This window comes from Typopeltis vanoorti, chromosome 2 (genome assembly GCF_054136105.1).
Source record: "Typopeltis vanoorti isolate ZY-2024b chromosome 2, IOZ_Tvanoo_1.0, whole genome shotgun sequence".
NCBI lineage: Eukaryota > Metazoa > Arthropoda > Arachnida > Uropygi > Thelyphonidae > Typopeltis > Typopeltis vanoorti.
In genome coordinates this window covers 24,683,966-24,700,325 of record NC_143550.1, presented here as the reverse complement: position 1 = coordinate 24,700,325, position 16,360 = coordinate 24,683,966, and the positions used below count along the sequence as shown (strand labels likewise).

Genomic DNA, 16,360 nt, shown 5'->3' with positions numbered 1-16,360 from the left:
ATCATGAGCACCCATTTCTGCACCTACAGCACCCTGCAGGAGACCTATACCTACAGCAAGACTATGCACCGGCCCACCGCTCCCGAATTATGGTCGAGTGGGTGGATGAACACTCCATGGATATGAGGATGCTTGCCTGGCCCCCAAGGTCGCCTGACCTCAATCCTATTGAACACATCTGGGATGGCGAGAGAGAGAGATATACGCGCCCTGGACCCTGCTCCGACCAATCTCCGTGCTTTGTGGGAGGCTGTGCAGCGGTCATGGATCAGTTTGGCTCCCCAACACTTCCGGTGCTTTGTGGAGTCCATGCCTCGCCGCCGTCATCAAGGCGAAAGGGGGCGCTACTAGGCAGGTATCTCTAATTCAACTGCTCATTAGTGTATAATGCTATGTATTATGGGAAGGGTCACTACCTAGACCGGTTTCGACCTTTATTGAGGTCTCGTCAGTGGAAGCCAGACCCAGAGGTGGTGAAACCAAGGTTGAAGTAATGCAGAACTTGTATTTACCTATACGAGTTGCCACAAGGTGTTTTGACATTATGTAAACATAAATTATCCAAAATAACTAAATAAAAGAGACTAAATGTTCACGAAGGTCATAATGTAATAACCATTCATCAGAGAACAAATGAACAGAAAAATGACGGAAGAACCTGGCCGGAGTGGTACAGCTCTCAGGGAGTTGATAAACCGCCTCGATGTTGGCTTTGGCAGCTCGGGTTTAATCAGGTCAACTCCCTCCTATTTGTGAATTATAAAACCAATGAATTATTTTATAAAAACAGACAAGGTTTAATTTCCCCCCGTGTCATGAAACAGATAATAGGTGGTTTGCACCATTTATTGAAGAACCTTCCATCCCCTAGCAGGTATCTCTCCTGTGCCAAGAACCAAGGCAAGTAAAAATAAAAACCACTGCGCACTCTCGCGTATATTCTATTTTCATCCTGTATGTGGGATTTTTGCTCACTTTCCAGATATGGTACTTCAGCACATTTACTAGGAAAATTAAGAATTTCTGGGTTTTACAAAAAGGTGGCGGTAACTGTAAATACACCACCTCCGCAAAGGTCAGCATTGGGATGCCTAGTACATTACTGAGTCTTTGTCAGATGCGCTGAGCGGGGAGACAGAAGTACAAGAAATGTCCTAGCGTTTCAACGTTCTGGCAAACGTTGAAACGCTAGGACATTTCTTGCAGAACGGATCTCACGGTCTGTATCGCTACTTTACCTGGAAGATGCCCATAGGCTATCCTCCAGATCAGGTCCCGGTGAAATGGTTGTGTCCAACTATTTTTGATATTGTTGACTAATCCCTCCGCATTTGTTCTCAGATGCGCAGTGTCATATCTAGAAAACAGAAAAAAGTCCTCAGTATAACTTTTGTGATTTTAATTGAAGAACAGTCCTACCATCTGTCGTAAACTTTTTTATGTAATTACATAGTGGATAATACCACTCGGGCATAACTTCTGCGCGAGGACCAGCATGATTCCGAAGTAGGGAAGAAAATGTCCCAAAAAGTACTTTATTAAAGTTCTGGATGCGTGTTCGAATTTAAGGCCTTCCGTATGGTTTTAAATGTGTTCACATAGTACAGGTATTTTAGATTGAGAAGCGAAAATCTCCCCCTTAGTTAGTTTTAAGTATTCTTTCCTAGTTTCATGCTTCCTATTCTTCCAGGAAAAAAATCTATTAGTGGGTTATAAAGTTCATTTTCTTGAACTTCTGATATGTCGGTTATATTAACAGTTTGCATGAGCAGTGGGGTGATGATTGTTTTTTATAATATAGCTCTGCTGTAGAATGATAAATAACTGGCCTTAAAAGGCTTTAATTTTTCGCTACAGGCGTCCTGTAGTTTTCGAACGGGCCGAACCGGACTCGCCAGAAAAGTAAAGCCCAGTATTATAAGAGGATGTACTAGCGGAGTTAAACCATACTGAAGACTCGTTGTCTGGAAATTTCTAAATATTTTAATTTTTGTTGCATTTGCGCGTAGACCACTGATCATGCTATACGACAGGGGTGTTCAACCCGTTGATCGCGATCGACCGGTCGATCTCGGAGCGATTTTTGGTCGATCTCTTGTGTATTCCTCCTTCCTTACAAATTTAATTAAAACTGAAAACATAATATTTTATTTATCATTATTTTGTATTATTTTTAATTCGCTTTAAGTGTATTGTTATTGTTTATTTATTTTTCGTTAAAATTGTCAAATCAGTAATTTTCTTATAAGTCCGGGTAAATGAATTAATTTGGATCAGTGGAAGTCAAACAGCGAGCCGAGTGAATACGATTATAAGCAAAGTGTAAAAACTCGATTGCAGCTTAAATATTCCAAAGCACATTACATCGATTTTTTTACTTAGGTTATGTCCCATGTGAATATTGTGAAAAAATAAACTTTGTTTGTATTAGATGTTTTTGTAAATAACTCTTTTGAAGCAAACTGTATATACTGCTTTAATAAGAATACGTTAGAGTGTTAAAAACAAAGGCAATGTTTTTGTTGCCGAAGCTGTACATGGCAGCATTAGAAAGATTGTTATTGAAACTTGTAGGTATGAGAAAGGCTTGCAGGCTCTAAGTGTAAACATCTCCGAAGTCAGTTCAAAAAGAGTTGAAACAACTTTCCGATGGCCGGCAACTTACAATCAAAAGAAAGCGGAAGAGAACAAAAGGCATGCCGAACTTCAAACTTAAAATGAAAGACTCATACCGATTCTTTGGGGATTGCCAAATTTCATGCGAGGTCTCAGAGGAGGCCTAATAAAAGGGACTGAAGCAAGCAGAAAGGATCCCGGTTCCAGAATTGCTGTCAGAGAGGAGGCCGCCCAGTCCAGAGTCGCCGTCAGAGAGACTGTTCGGATCCACGTTGCTTGAGAGAGGAGTTTCCTGCTTCCAGAAAGGAGCTTCTCGGTTCGAGACGTCGCTAGAGAGAGAGAGACTACTTCTAGGCCGCAGATATGGTTTCAAATTGCTGAAAGGAAGAGTTCCAATTGCCGGAGAAAAGTTTCCAGGCCAGGTTAATGTCAGACATTCACCAATGTGTTGGTGAATGTCTGACATTAACCTGGCCTGGAAACTTTAATTCGCTTTAATTACTGAGCAATATCAATGAAGTCGTTTTCATTACAATTTGATGAATCAAACGACTTCATTGATATTGCTCAGCTAATGGATTTATTCGCATGGTATTTCAAGATTATTCAAGTAAAGAAGAACTTTTGAAAATTATACCATTATTGGGAAGGACTAGGGGAGTAGACATTTTTTCGGCATTTAATGAATTTGTGAAACAACACAAACTTCCGCTTTTTAAACTTTTATCTATTACCACTGATGGTGCTCCTGCAATGATAGGTAATAAATCAAACTTCATTTCATTATGTAAAAACGATGACAAATATCCAGATTTTTTAACGTACCACTGTATTATTCACCAACAAGTACTGTGTAGTAAAATATTAAACAGAAAAGATGTTTCGATATTAGATTTAAAATTGTAAATTCTGTTCGAGGAAAGGCCCTGCAACAGTGGTTATTTAAATTACAGGCAGATGATGATAGGGAACTTCTGTTGTACAATAATATTCGCTGGCTCAGCAGAAGTCAATTTTTAGAAAGATTTCTTGTAATAATTAACGATATAAAACTTTTCTTGATGAAAAAGGAAATATTTATCCACAATTAAGTAATAAAAGATGGTTGTTACACTTATGATTTTTAGTAGATTTCTGTACGAAATTAAGCAATTTAAATTTAGAGTTACAAGGTAGAGATAAAAATTTAATTGACATGTTAAGTTCAATAAAAACTTTCCAACAATACTTACTTTTATTAAAGAAAAATATAAATGACTGCGAATTTTGACATCTCCCATATTATTAAAATTTTTTGAACAAAATCAAGAAATGCTTCGCTATGATTTAAAAGAATTTATTCGTGAAATAGAATTAGTTGAAGAAAAAATAAATTCAAGATTTAAAGATTTTAATAAAACTGAAATGATTGCATCTTTTATCAATAATCCATTTCAAGAAAACTTAAACATCACAGAAATTTCAAATAAAATTAGTGGGCTGTTTGATGTCATTTAAAATCATTTATATTTAAAATCAATAAACAATGAAGTCATTTGGAAGTACGCACATGAAATATTCCCAATATTAACTGATATTGCGCGAAAAACTCTGTCGTGTTTCAGATCGACATACTTGTCAGAATCCGCTTTTGCAAATATGACCGTCATAAAAAATCAATTAAGAAACCAAATTACAAATGATCATTTGGATGATTGTCTGCGATTGGCCACTTCTTCATACCAACTTGACTATGAAAATATTGCGAGGTCCAAACAATGCCAAATTTCACATTAATCAACCAGCATTTCCTGTAACTTGTGAGTTTGTAATCAATCTGTTGTTTTTTTCTAACTTTGGTTTTCCAAAATAGAGAAATAAATATTTTATTCAATATATATATATATATATATATTTTTTTTTTTTTGTTGTATTAAAATAATTAAAAGTGATAAATAAATTTTTAAATACACAAAGTTTTTAGTTGTTTATTTGTGCGTAATCGGATATCAGGTTGGGGGAACTTGATCTATATAAGGGAGTAGATCGCCGAATAACTTTTTATAGACAAGTAGCTCGCGTATGGCACGATGCCCCTTAGACATCTTTCCAGGCAATGTATGTTCTCTGCATAAGATATTCTTTTACCATTCTCATCAACCAACATCATCCTTCCATAATGATTCTTTCTTCTGCTTGCTACATATCAAAAAAACTCCCCTTTGGGGTTTTTTGGCTTTATCAGATTACTACTGCTCATACTGCACTTTTGCTACCCTTATCGAGTCACCTTCCTTGGAACTCCTCGTGCAACTGATTATTACGAGACATCTTATAGTATCTCAATAATGCCTTCTTCTTCAAGATCGCAGGCTTAATCTCTTCATTCATGCATTTCACATCTGTCTTATTTAACCTTCTGGTAGATAATTCTAGAATACCATCCAAATAGCACTCTTTTCTTTTTCACCCAACTCCTCATTCCATGCAAAAGTTGCAAGATGTCTCCTGAGCTTTTCATTATCGCCTTGTAGTTCCACTTCATGGTCACTCTTACCAATTAACATCGTGTTTACTTTCACCGATTAACAATGTTTTCATAATTCCTCAAAGACTTCCTGCTCATTCATCAGCAGTCTCTCCTCTAACATACCTTTTACAATCCAGCTTCTCACAATGTCACCTTTATGAGGATGAAATATCCTGAAAAAGTGCTCATTGAATACTCTGGTAACTGATGCAAAGGATATAGTCAATCTACCATTATCATCAACTAACATCTTCACTAATCAATCTTTCTCTCTTCTACTTGCCACATATCAAAAAGAACATCACTATATTTCTTGCCATGACTGGCTAATTTTTTTTTACTAATTAAGTCACCTGCTCTTTGTAGTCTTCATTTAAATGATTATTACCAATATTTATTTTGTGTTGCCTTCCTCCAGAATACACTCAGAATTGATTGCTGTTAAATGGCACTTGATCAATGGCTAAGCAGCTTCTGACCAGGGTGACCACTCAGCAAAAATATTTCGTACCAACTTATGCAAGAAAAAGGTACTAAATCTGAAAAAAAAGTACTAGATTTTTATTTGCTTTCATTTCACTCTGTTTTGGGCATTTTATCACACTATCACTACCTTATTATCATAGATGAACTCGATGTAAAACCTCTAAATTAACACAGGTACGACAAAAATGAAAAGAAAAAAGTCAAAACTCATCTCACTGTAGTCATCTATGAGTCCAAGAGCTGCAGTTGTCATTCATCATAACAGAAGTCCCAGTTGTAACTCTAGCACTTCACACGTGTATTAATTTAATATATAACTTTTAGTGTTTAAAATAATATAATGCATGTTGTTTAGTGTTTAAAATAATGTAACATTAAATTTTCAGTTATTTAATATGCTGTTTACATATATACAGGGGTGCTCATTCACAAGAAAAGCACTGGAAATATTTATTCATTATTTTTAACAGATTTTGCTAAATTAATTAACTCTTCAGAAATAGTAAAATCTGTAGCTGATGAAAGTTTCAATTTATGTCTAACTCTCATGTTATTGTTTTTATTATTATTCTTCGGAAGGAAGAAAGTACTAGATCTATTGGTGAACGTACTAGAACACTAAAAATTTATAAAAAGTACTAGATCGAGTACGAAAGTACTAGATGTGGTCACCCTGCTTCTGACTCCTTTATGATTAACCCCTCTTTCCACGATATGGCTCCTAGTAGTTTCCTGAGCTTTTTCACACTGACTGGTCTGTAGTTCCACATACACAGTGCACCCTTTAAAAATTAAATTTTGTGAGTTCAACAAATTTCATCATTGGCCTGTAGAGTAAGATAGGCTGAGAGTCAGCAGATAGTAGGAGAGGAAGTAAAGATAGAGTGCATAGTAGTAGAGTAGGTAAAAGAGGCCTCAGTTGACTTGTTTTAGCTGTTTGTCCCCCAGGGGTGATTCTAAAACGGTCGTTGATTTTTCACTTTAGAAAAAGGAAAAATCCTGAAAAGGAAAACATGTAACAAACAGAAAGTGTAACATAAGTATTATCGAGAAAGCCAAAGGAATGGAAAACTAAATTTAGAGGCGGAGGAAGGATCTGGCCCGAGTGATGCAGCTCACAAGGAACTGCACCGCCTCGCTGTAAGCCTTCGCCGCTCGGGTTCTCAGGTCCTCCCCCACCTGTGGGATCTAAAAGCCAGTGAAGATGAGTACAGAAGACCCACAAGGTGGATACTGTGTCTTTCTTTTGTTGTGGGCTCTTAATATTCTCTTGGCCACTTCACTTCCCTTGACCATGTCCAGTTTGCAGAGAGCTATAAAAAACGCCGAAACTGCCCCCTCATCTAAATCCATAGCTACCTCTACTTGATCAGGGCTGATTTTGCTGATGTCATCCACGAAAAGGTCACCCCATTTTGCACTGACAACATCAGGTCCATGCTTCCCTGTAAGGAGGAGTTCAGGTTCTCCTAATTTTGCCATCGCTTCTTTGAATTTATCCGCCACTCCAGGGATACCTCTAATAAGATGGCTTAGAGTCTCCTCTGCTTTTGCATGAGGGACTTCTGGGTGGGCGGTCAAAGATACTTTAGCTGTTTTTGGTGTTATCAACTCTTCTTCTTGTGGGCTTAATGGCCGCTTGGAAGTGTTGGTATCTGCCTCCATCTTTTCTTCTTCTTCCTTGGCTATATCTATATTAGTATTTGTATTAGTATTTGTAGCTTCTCTTTCTTCTACTGTAGTTATATCGACTGTTTCTTCTGTGTGGTTTTTACTGCTCGTTTCTGTTGTGGAAATTTTTTTTCCCTTGCGGTTTTTCTTGGTTGTCTTAGAGGTGGAGGGGTGGCTTTCTGTAGCATCAGGAGTGGCCTTTAAAGGTGGAGAGGCTTCCTGTGCTGTGCCATTTCCATTGCTTGGTGCAGTTGCAGGTGTGATTGCACCTCCCATCCTCTCTGCCAGAGTTCTTGATGGGCATGTGTCCACTTTGTGGTCAATGACCCCACATTTCAGGCAAGCAACCTCACATTTTTCTTGATTGTGGCCTGCTTTGAGGCAGTTTTTGCACTTAACTCTAGGACAGTCTGCCCCAAGGTGAGTGAGGGCACCACATCTGAAACACTGTTTTTTTACGCCAGGGTAGTTAATCATTTCATTACTCTGGCAGATCCGATAACAACAAAGTTGGGAACGGGCGTTTTCATCTCCAGGGAGATAATAACCTCGCCCGACTTCCATTCCGGGTTGTCTGCATCATTTAGGACTTCTACATTATGTACAACGCCCCATTTCCCGAATATTTTGTGAATAATTTTTATATATCAGTTTTATCAGTTTCGATATATTCCAAAGGGAATCTGGGGATTCTAAGTACTTTGGTGATGCTTCCTACCAGAAATGGGACTATTGTTGTCCCATTACATTCAAATCCTCAGATTAGTTTATCTCTCGTTTGTACATTTCGAACGACAACTTGAAAACGGCCACCACCGAACGGAGTAAACCCGAAAATCTGATCTCAGCACCGACGCTTTGGCCAAACATCGAGGTTGTAGGTCGGCTTCAACTTCTATTCCGAGTGTCCGCGTACGCGGCAAAGCCATAGCTGGTGTGTGTGTGGGGGGGGGGGCTAGGCTATTCCCACCACTACCAAGTGTTTGATATTTCCCCGGTCCGGGGTTTAGGAAGATCTGTAAATTTCCGTTTAAATATCGTGAATCCCGATGGGACTCGTACCGATATTAATTAACGGTTAAGAACAGATACTATACTACAAGTTGCTCTTAGCCTATCAAGCTGATACGCATAGATCTAGACTCGGAAAAAGAGAGCAAAAACTCTCTTTCCACAATACAAAAGACTATCACGACCTATGAAGGGAAATCTGATTTTTTTAAAACAATATGGTATATGGTACGACAAACTAACTTCTCGTTCGTAGGATTAAGTTAAAATAATATTGTTAATAATAAGTGATTATTTAAATAGTATTTTGGTGTGTTGAAATTAAAAGAAATGTTAAAAAATAGATGCGCTAATTCAATCATATTATTGAGTTATTTTTTTTCTTCTTTTCAATTGCATTTATTTTTTATACAAAAAAATATAACTTTTTTGTATAAGTTGGTTGGATTTATCTTTTCAATGGGGTCAATATTTTTTGTAAAACTAATATCTAAAAATATCCTAATCAATAGTAAGAATATGGCAACAAAATTAATGCTCGTGATTGATAGTGAGAAACATTCGATAAATTAAACTAGGTGAGAAGAAACTCAATAAAACGTGTACACATATAATGAGAAAACAGTTGCGCCACAACTATTTCTTCATTAGCAAAATTCTTGATAGTGCACATCATTATGACAAGACAACTTTACAAACGATTCATTTCTTAATCACACACTCTCAAGGACGTGAGATGAGCCAAGAAGTAAGCCGCTGAATCATGATAAAAAGAACAGCATTTTAGTTCCTAACTTTTTATTTGTGTATTTTTATTAATATATCAAAATAATACAACACACACAAATCCGATCCACAGAGAGGTGAAGAAGATTATTCAATGATAATAAATCAGGGATAAAGCATTCAGTTGCTTTATCCCTGACACAACGAAACACAACGAAAAGAAATGTAGTTAAAAAATAAAAATTAATTTTTTAAATGTAATGTGAAAAACTCGAGCATTTTATATTAATAAAAAAATAAAAAATAAAATATAAGTATTTCTCAGTTATTCCCTAACTTATTAATTCCTTCCTTCCCTCAAACTAAAATATGGACCATTCCGGAAGTTGACTAAGTTTGTCAGCTAGATAACAAATAAATTATCGATGTCTGTTATGCAGCCGAATAATATGTATAATTTAATGTGTACTAGCATACAATAAAACGTATGCTAGTACATTATAATATAAAATAAAATAAAAATGTGATTTGCTAATTAAGATATTTTTACCCAGAAAATCTGTTTCACTTATTTATTCTCATTTATATATGGAAATCCATAGACTGTTAATTTTACCTAATACGCTGAAATTAATGTATAAATATTTGTCATTCACAAATAAATATTAAAGAAGTGCATATTACTGTCTCATCGCAGATTTGTTACGTATAAATCTCAAATAAAGATAGCAATAATTTTAAAATCCTTGAAATTTTAAATATTTTGAAAATATAAAAAGTTAAAAATAATAAAAACATTCGTCAATGCTTTATACAATTCGTACATCAGTTAATATTAATATGCGATAAAGCGTGAAATTATTCAACAACTGTTGGGAAGTACAGTTATTGATATTTAGTCGACTGTTGTAAATATCAAGTGGAATTAAATGAGCTTTAGAAATATAAATTCACCGATTGAAGAACAGAACAGAGGTGCTACTGAAATCGAAAATTTAGAGAATTATTGCCTTCCAATTATCGTTCAACTGCGCTATGAATTTGAAGTGAATCAGCAATTCACTTAGGGTTAAAAATGGAAGGAATAAAAAGAATGCAGGCTGATGAAGACCCAACACGTGTGTAGAACTCAGAACATTGGTTCTTCAACTGTTACAACCATAATGAAGAATCTGAGAAAATTTCATTCGAATCACCCGTTGATGTTGGTATGTTTCCAAGATGGCGTATTCATCACTTGAGAGCGCGTAAGGCCAGGATCTCCAGTGTATGAAATCAAAATATAAAAAAAAACCGGATTAAGCGCACAACTTAAACAGATACTACGAACCACCACAACATAGATCGATGTGGATATAAAATAAGTTGTGGGCCACCTTCGTCCAAAATGTTCTTATTAAATAATACATTTTATATATATACAGTCTTTAAAATTTTATGAAGTAAACTTACATTTTTTATGTATATACATTGCGTGCGTGTCTATAGTTTTGTGGCTTATTCTAATAGTCCATCGACTTATTATTATTATTATTATTATTATTTAAATAGCCCTGTAAGGAACATATATTGCAAAGCTTGCCTACATTTTGTCCTATTGAATGCTTCCACGTGATCCTTTTGCTCGCGATTCGAAAATTTGAATGTGTACTCGCTATCTGTTCGAAATCGTCCCTTATACAAATTACCACAAGCTGATTGGTTCCGAATTTGCGATTATAATTTTCAGAAATAGTGTTCCTTAGCTTTTTGGACACTAGTGTACAAATGACACTCATTTGCTCACATTGATAAGCTGCCAGTGTACACTAAAGCTAGAGGAGAAACACACGCAATCACATTTAATAAGAAATATGACTGATATCTTGTGCAACCATTACAAGATGTTCATGTAGCTGCTACATGACTCATCCTATTACAAGTCTGTTAAAATGGAAAAATAAGTAAATTACAACACAGAACTTAATGGTTAAAAAAAACTGTCTGTTTTCCACAAACAAAGAACCGATTTAAGGTAGGAAAACAAGTTTGTTCCACCGAAAGTGTGTTTAATGATACTGTTTCAGACTGAACCAATATCATTATATACACTTGGAATCAACAGTTATTCGCAAGCCAGTAATCATTTAAATGACTCAAGGACTATAATTCTGTTCTCTTCTCAAAGAAAACACAGGTTTTCAGGTGCTTCTTGATAGAGTTTGCAGCAATTGCATTGCTGCAAACTCTATCAATTAAGTACTATTTCTTACCATGGAAGAAAACATCTACTAACATCATGTGCGGAACATTACAGGAAAGACCTAAACACTAACAAGCAAACTGGTGACAAGGTGACGTCACAACATAATTTCAGCAAGCATGAAAAGTACTGTATTGGAAAAAAAAAAAAATGACCAGAGTAAACTTAAACCACGTATTTATTACCAAATGATGAAGTAATGTGGCTAAATGAATTATATTTGCGTTCTTATCAAACAGATATCAGAAAAAACTGTCAGACCAGTGAAACCTAATTCAAGCACTAATAAAAAGCTTACATATGGGCTCTTGACAGCAAAGCTTGGGTGTGTTTAGTAGCGAAAACCAAGTCAATTGTGATGCCGAAAGTTATATTTTCATAATAAGCTCTCTAGTAAACTTTCGAAACTTTTTAAAGTTTCTTTCTATATTTGCCTATAAAATATGGCTGGATCTATAATATCCTTCATTTTTATATCTCAAATAAAGCCTTTAGGTTCTATATTTTAGTAATATTTAAGTTCCCCCCCCCCTACAGAATTTTAATATCCGGACGAAACTTAATCTCCATGCTTCTGTGATGGCTGAGGGTCATTAGATTAGAGTTCTGATTTTTGCGAGTTTTGGAGTTGGTTTTGAGGTTTGGTTTGCGTTTATTATGTGTTTAGAAGATCATGCAATTTTGAATCAGTACTCTTACCAAAACAGTTCAGAGTCCTGCAGCAGTGCCGGTAAGACTACAACTGCAGGGTAAGCGGGTTTTTTTTTCTTTTTTTTTAAGGTCCACATTGACAGATATGGAACAGTAGCCAAACGAGACGACGTTTGAAGAAGTATATCGGGAATTTATCAGACTGGGCGAACTACTCAACAAAAATTGGCCAGGAAAGGTGAAACTTTATGATACGTTTTCCCCGGCAAGTGTCATAGACGTTGTCGCCGAGATTATGAAAGATCAGTCAAAATCGGAAAAACACACTGCTTTTGATTTTCAAGAAGTCCGCGTACGTAAAAAGCGGAGAACAACAGATGAACCACTCAAAGACAACATAATGGAACAACAGGATCAAGTGTCTGACTACACTGCTTCTCCCAAAGAAAATGTGCCTCCGATTATACTAAGAGAGAAGCAGAGATGGGCAGCTTTAAGATCAACAATGTCCAACCTACACATTGGCTATGTAAAGGCCAAAAATGTGGATGAAGGAATAAAGATATATCCTACAACGGTGATAGACTACAGGCGACTAACAAAAGAAATTGACATAGAGGTATACAATATCATAAATTTTCGCTCAGCTCTTCTTCTTCACTTCACTGGGCATCTACAGATGCCGTATGGTCACTCCGATGCTCGGTGATGTGCCACACCAGGCCTCGTCTGTAGTCCTGTTGTTTGCTTTTCTGGAGGCCTCAACTCTGTGAAGATTAGTCACTTCACACACGCCATCCATCCATTGACGGTCGACCCCTGCCTCTTTTTCTAGGAACTTTACTTTCTATTACTGTTCTGAGAAGTCCCCCTTTCATCCTTGCTATGTGTCCAAAATATTTTAACTTCCTTCTGTCAATATCCTTAAGAAGCCTTAAACTTCTGCTGATCTTTTCTAACACCATTCATTTGCACGACTTTCAGTATATGATATCTTCAACAACCTTCTATAACACCACAGCTCGGAGAAAAATTTAAAAGTGGTCCACCGTGGCGCCTGTGAGGACATTGATACAGAGGATATAGTTGCTGATCTCAATTCACAGGATCTACCTCCTGTTAAGGTCACCAGAATGTACATGACCAACAAATCTCCCATGCCATTAGTCCTCGTAGAGATCCATAACATACATAAAAATATCTACAACTTGAAAACAATATGCGGCTCATTGTCACACCAGAGTCACTCCGACAAAGGGCATCTTCTGGGTAGTGCCACAGGTGTCAAAAGTTTGGCCATGCCCAGAAATTATGTAAAGCTGAATTTAAATGTTTGAAATGCGGGGACAGCCACCCAACCAATATCTGCACAAAGCCAAAAACAACCCCGGCTAAATGCTAACTGCGGTGGCCCCCATCCTGCCAACTACAAGGGATGCATTCAGCACCCAAAAAATAGACGGATGGAATCAGTCAAACAGTCCTCTTCCTCTAGTACAAGAACACCAGAGGCCACTGCACCACAGCTAGAGACTCAGCGTCCACAATCAGAGACCTTCAAAGATAGAGTGAACCAAAAGCAAACAATAAGTTATGCTGACGTGGCCCGTACAAACAAACCAGCAGCTACAAACCTAACAGCTGTTATTACAGCCTCTCTAGCCAACATGCTACAAGACTTCAGCTTGTCAAACCCTTCACAACCTCCACCAAAAGATTTCTCCGTGAAACATAGGCCATCCTCACAGCGCTAATTGATGAGTAGAAACAAACTTATTCCAGCCTCTTTGCAGATCATTACATGGAATGCAAAAGGCCTAAGAAACAAAATTCTGGAGCTTCAAGACTTCACTAACAGATATCAACCTGATGTTATATTAATCAGCGAATCTCATCTCAGACCCTCATAAAACTCTAAAATAAGGGGTTACCGCCTATACAGAAATGACAGATTGGTCTACAGAGGTGGTGGCACTGTCATCTTCATTAAAAACTACGTCAAGCACAATTCTGTGAACAACCCTTCAACCACTAATCTTGAGATCACGGGCGTGGAGATGTTCACCAGCTCGGCTTGCAAACGGAAAATCTACTCTGCTTACAACCCACCCCTAAAAACTCTATTACACTCTGACCTAAATGCCATCTTATGCGTCAGAGAACCCACCATTATAGCCGGGGATCTGACCTCCAATCACCCTGCATGGAATTGCAGATCCACCAACAAGAACGGTTGGAACTGCGGACATCCTGGATATAGCTATTCTGCGGATATTAATCTTCAATACAGCCTAAGATCGTTGAATGAGTTGTCATCTGATCACAACCCAATATTACTTCAGTTGGGAAGACAAGAATACCTGTATCCTCCCCCTCACTCTTATATATCGTGGGAAAGATTGTCGTAAGTGCTCAGGGATAGTATTGGCCCTGTTCCTCACATAAGTACAAAAGAAGACATAGAATCTGCAGTTAAAAGCTTCTCCCAACTAATTAACTCCGCCATAACGGTAGCCACCTTTACAAATCTGTCCACAAGCCTGGTCAGAGAACCAGGCCTGAAGACATTATGAACTTGATCAGGGAAAAAAACAGAGTCAGGAAAAGATTTCGTAACACTTGTGAGCCACAAGATAAAAACAAATCTAAACAGACTTACTGGGCTGTGAGAGATGCACTTAAGGCTCACAGAGACTTGGGAAGAAAAGTTAGCCTCTATCTCACCTACTGATCACTCTGTCTGGGGATTACTAAGAAATATCAAAAACAAAGGCAAATCTCTTCCCTCAATACTCTCTGACCAGGGCCTTGTATACACTGATGCAGACAAGGCAGAGGCCATGGCAAGAAATTTGGAAGAGCAGTGCAAACCTGCATATGGAAATGTAGACTTCAATCACATATACAAAATTCACAGACAGGTCAGACACTCATTCAAACATCCTGATACCAGTACTGACCACATTGCACCCACATCACCTGGTGAAATATATAATGTTATTAAAAATTTAAAGAACAAAATAGCTTCTGGAACAGACGGCATTACAAACAGGGTGATCAAGCTGTTGCCTCGAAAAGCTGTAGTGTACCTGACCATTATAATAAATGCAATCTTAAGATTTCACTATTTTTCTTCCACTTGGAAACTGGCTGATGTTATTCCTACCTACCACAAAATTATTGTCCAATCAGTCTTATCTCCATTCTGGGTAAGGTTGCGGAGAAGATCATCTTCTCACGACTCCAAATCTCAGTAAATGACCTAAATATCCTCCCTAAAGAACAGTTCGGTTTTCGGCAACACCATAGTACTACCCAGCAAATTCACAGAATTGTGGAATACATCACCACCAGCTATAACTGGTGCCAGTGCACAGGAGCTGTTTTTCTTGACCTATCCAAAGCATTTGACAAAATTTGACATTTCGGACTCCTACACAAACTTATCTCAGCCGGTATCTGACTAAAAATGGGTCATCTAATCCGTTCATATCTTCAGAATAGATCAATACAAGTCAAAATCAATGGTTCTACCTCATCCCAGCGCCATATCTTCGCTGGAGTGCCGCAGGGATCCTACTAGCTCCATTGCTGTTTTCTATATACATGTCGGACATCTCGCACAATCCGATGTCTTCTATATGCGGACGATACAGCAATACTAACCAGATCTCTCTGACCACATTTCATTACCAGAGCTTCAAGAAAGCCTTCTAAGATTGGAAGATTGGTTCTCCAAATGGAGATTGCAAGTCAACCCCCCAAAAAGCTCAGCCATTCTTTTCTCGAAAAGGCCAATGTCTCCTGCAGGAGATGTGTTACTATTCAATACTAAAATTCCCTGGCAGGAAGAAATAAAATACTTGGGTGTAATTCTCGACAAAAAGCTAACTTTCAACCAACACATGAAGTCTGCGTGCGCAAAGGCATCTAAAGCCATCGCTCAGATGTATCCGCTAATTAATAGAAATAGCAAGCTAAGTAACAGAATCAAATTGCAGCTATACCAGATGACGATTCGTCCTATCATCACCTACGCCTCTCCAGTCTGGAGCCACCCCTCTAATGCTAACATTATCAAAATACAACGAGTACACAACAAGTGCTTAAGAATGATTCATTCTGAACTACCCATGGTATGTTAGAAACAATCAACTTCATAGAGATACAAATATTCCCTATATTTTCTCTTTCCTACAATCTTTGGAATCTAAGTTCTTCGTAAAGACGTCTATACATCCCAACGATTTGGTTCAGCAAGTTGCAGCATACGAGGCAACGGACATATTCAAAAATAGAAGACCAAAAGCTATATTAACCTCCTATAGCGATGCATAATCTTCATGCCCAAGCAGGGCGAGAAAACTGTTCATAAATTTTACCCTCACTGTAACAGCAACAGATAACCTGGGAATATGAAAAGCATCTTGCTTCACCCCTAAAGACAT

The 16,360-nt window shown here is 37.6% G+C and overlaps 1 protein-coding gene across 1 annotated transcript in view; it reads right to left on the bottom strand.

Annotated features, from left to right (window-relative positions):
• The window catches only part of LOC150108884 (uncharacterized), a 55,293-nt gene extending 38,933 nt beyond the window's left edge, over nt 1-16,360 (bottom strand). Inside the window, exon 1 of the mRNA XM_090414445.1 lies at nt 16,295-16,360. Coding sequence (XP_090270571.1) covers nt 16,295-16,360 — 66 coding nt within the window. The remainder of the gene's footprint in view (nt 1-16,294) is intronic.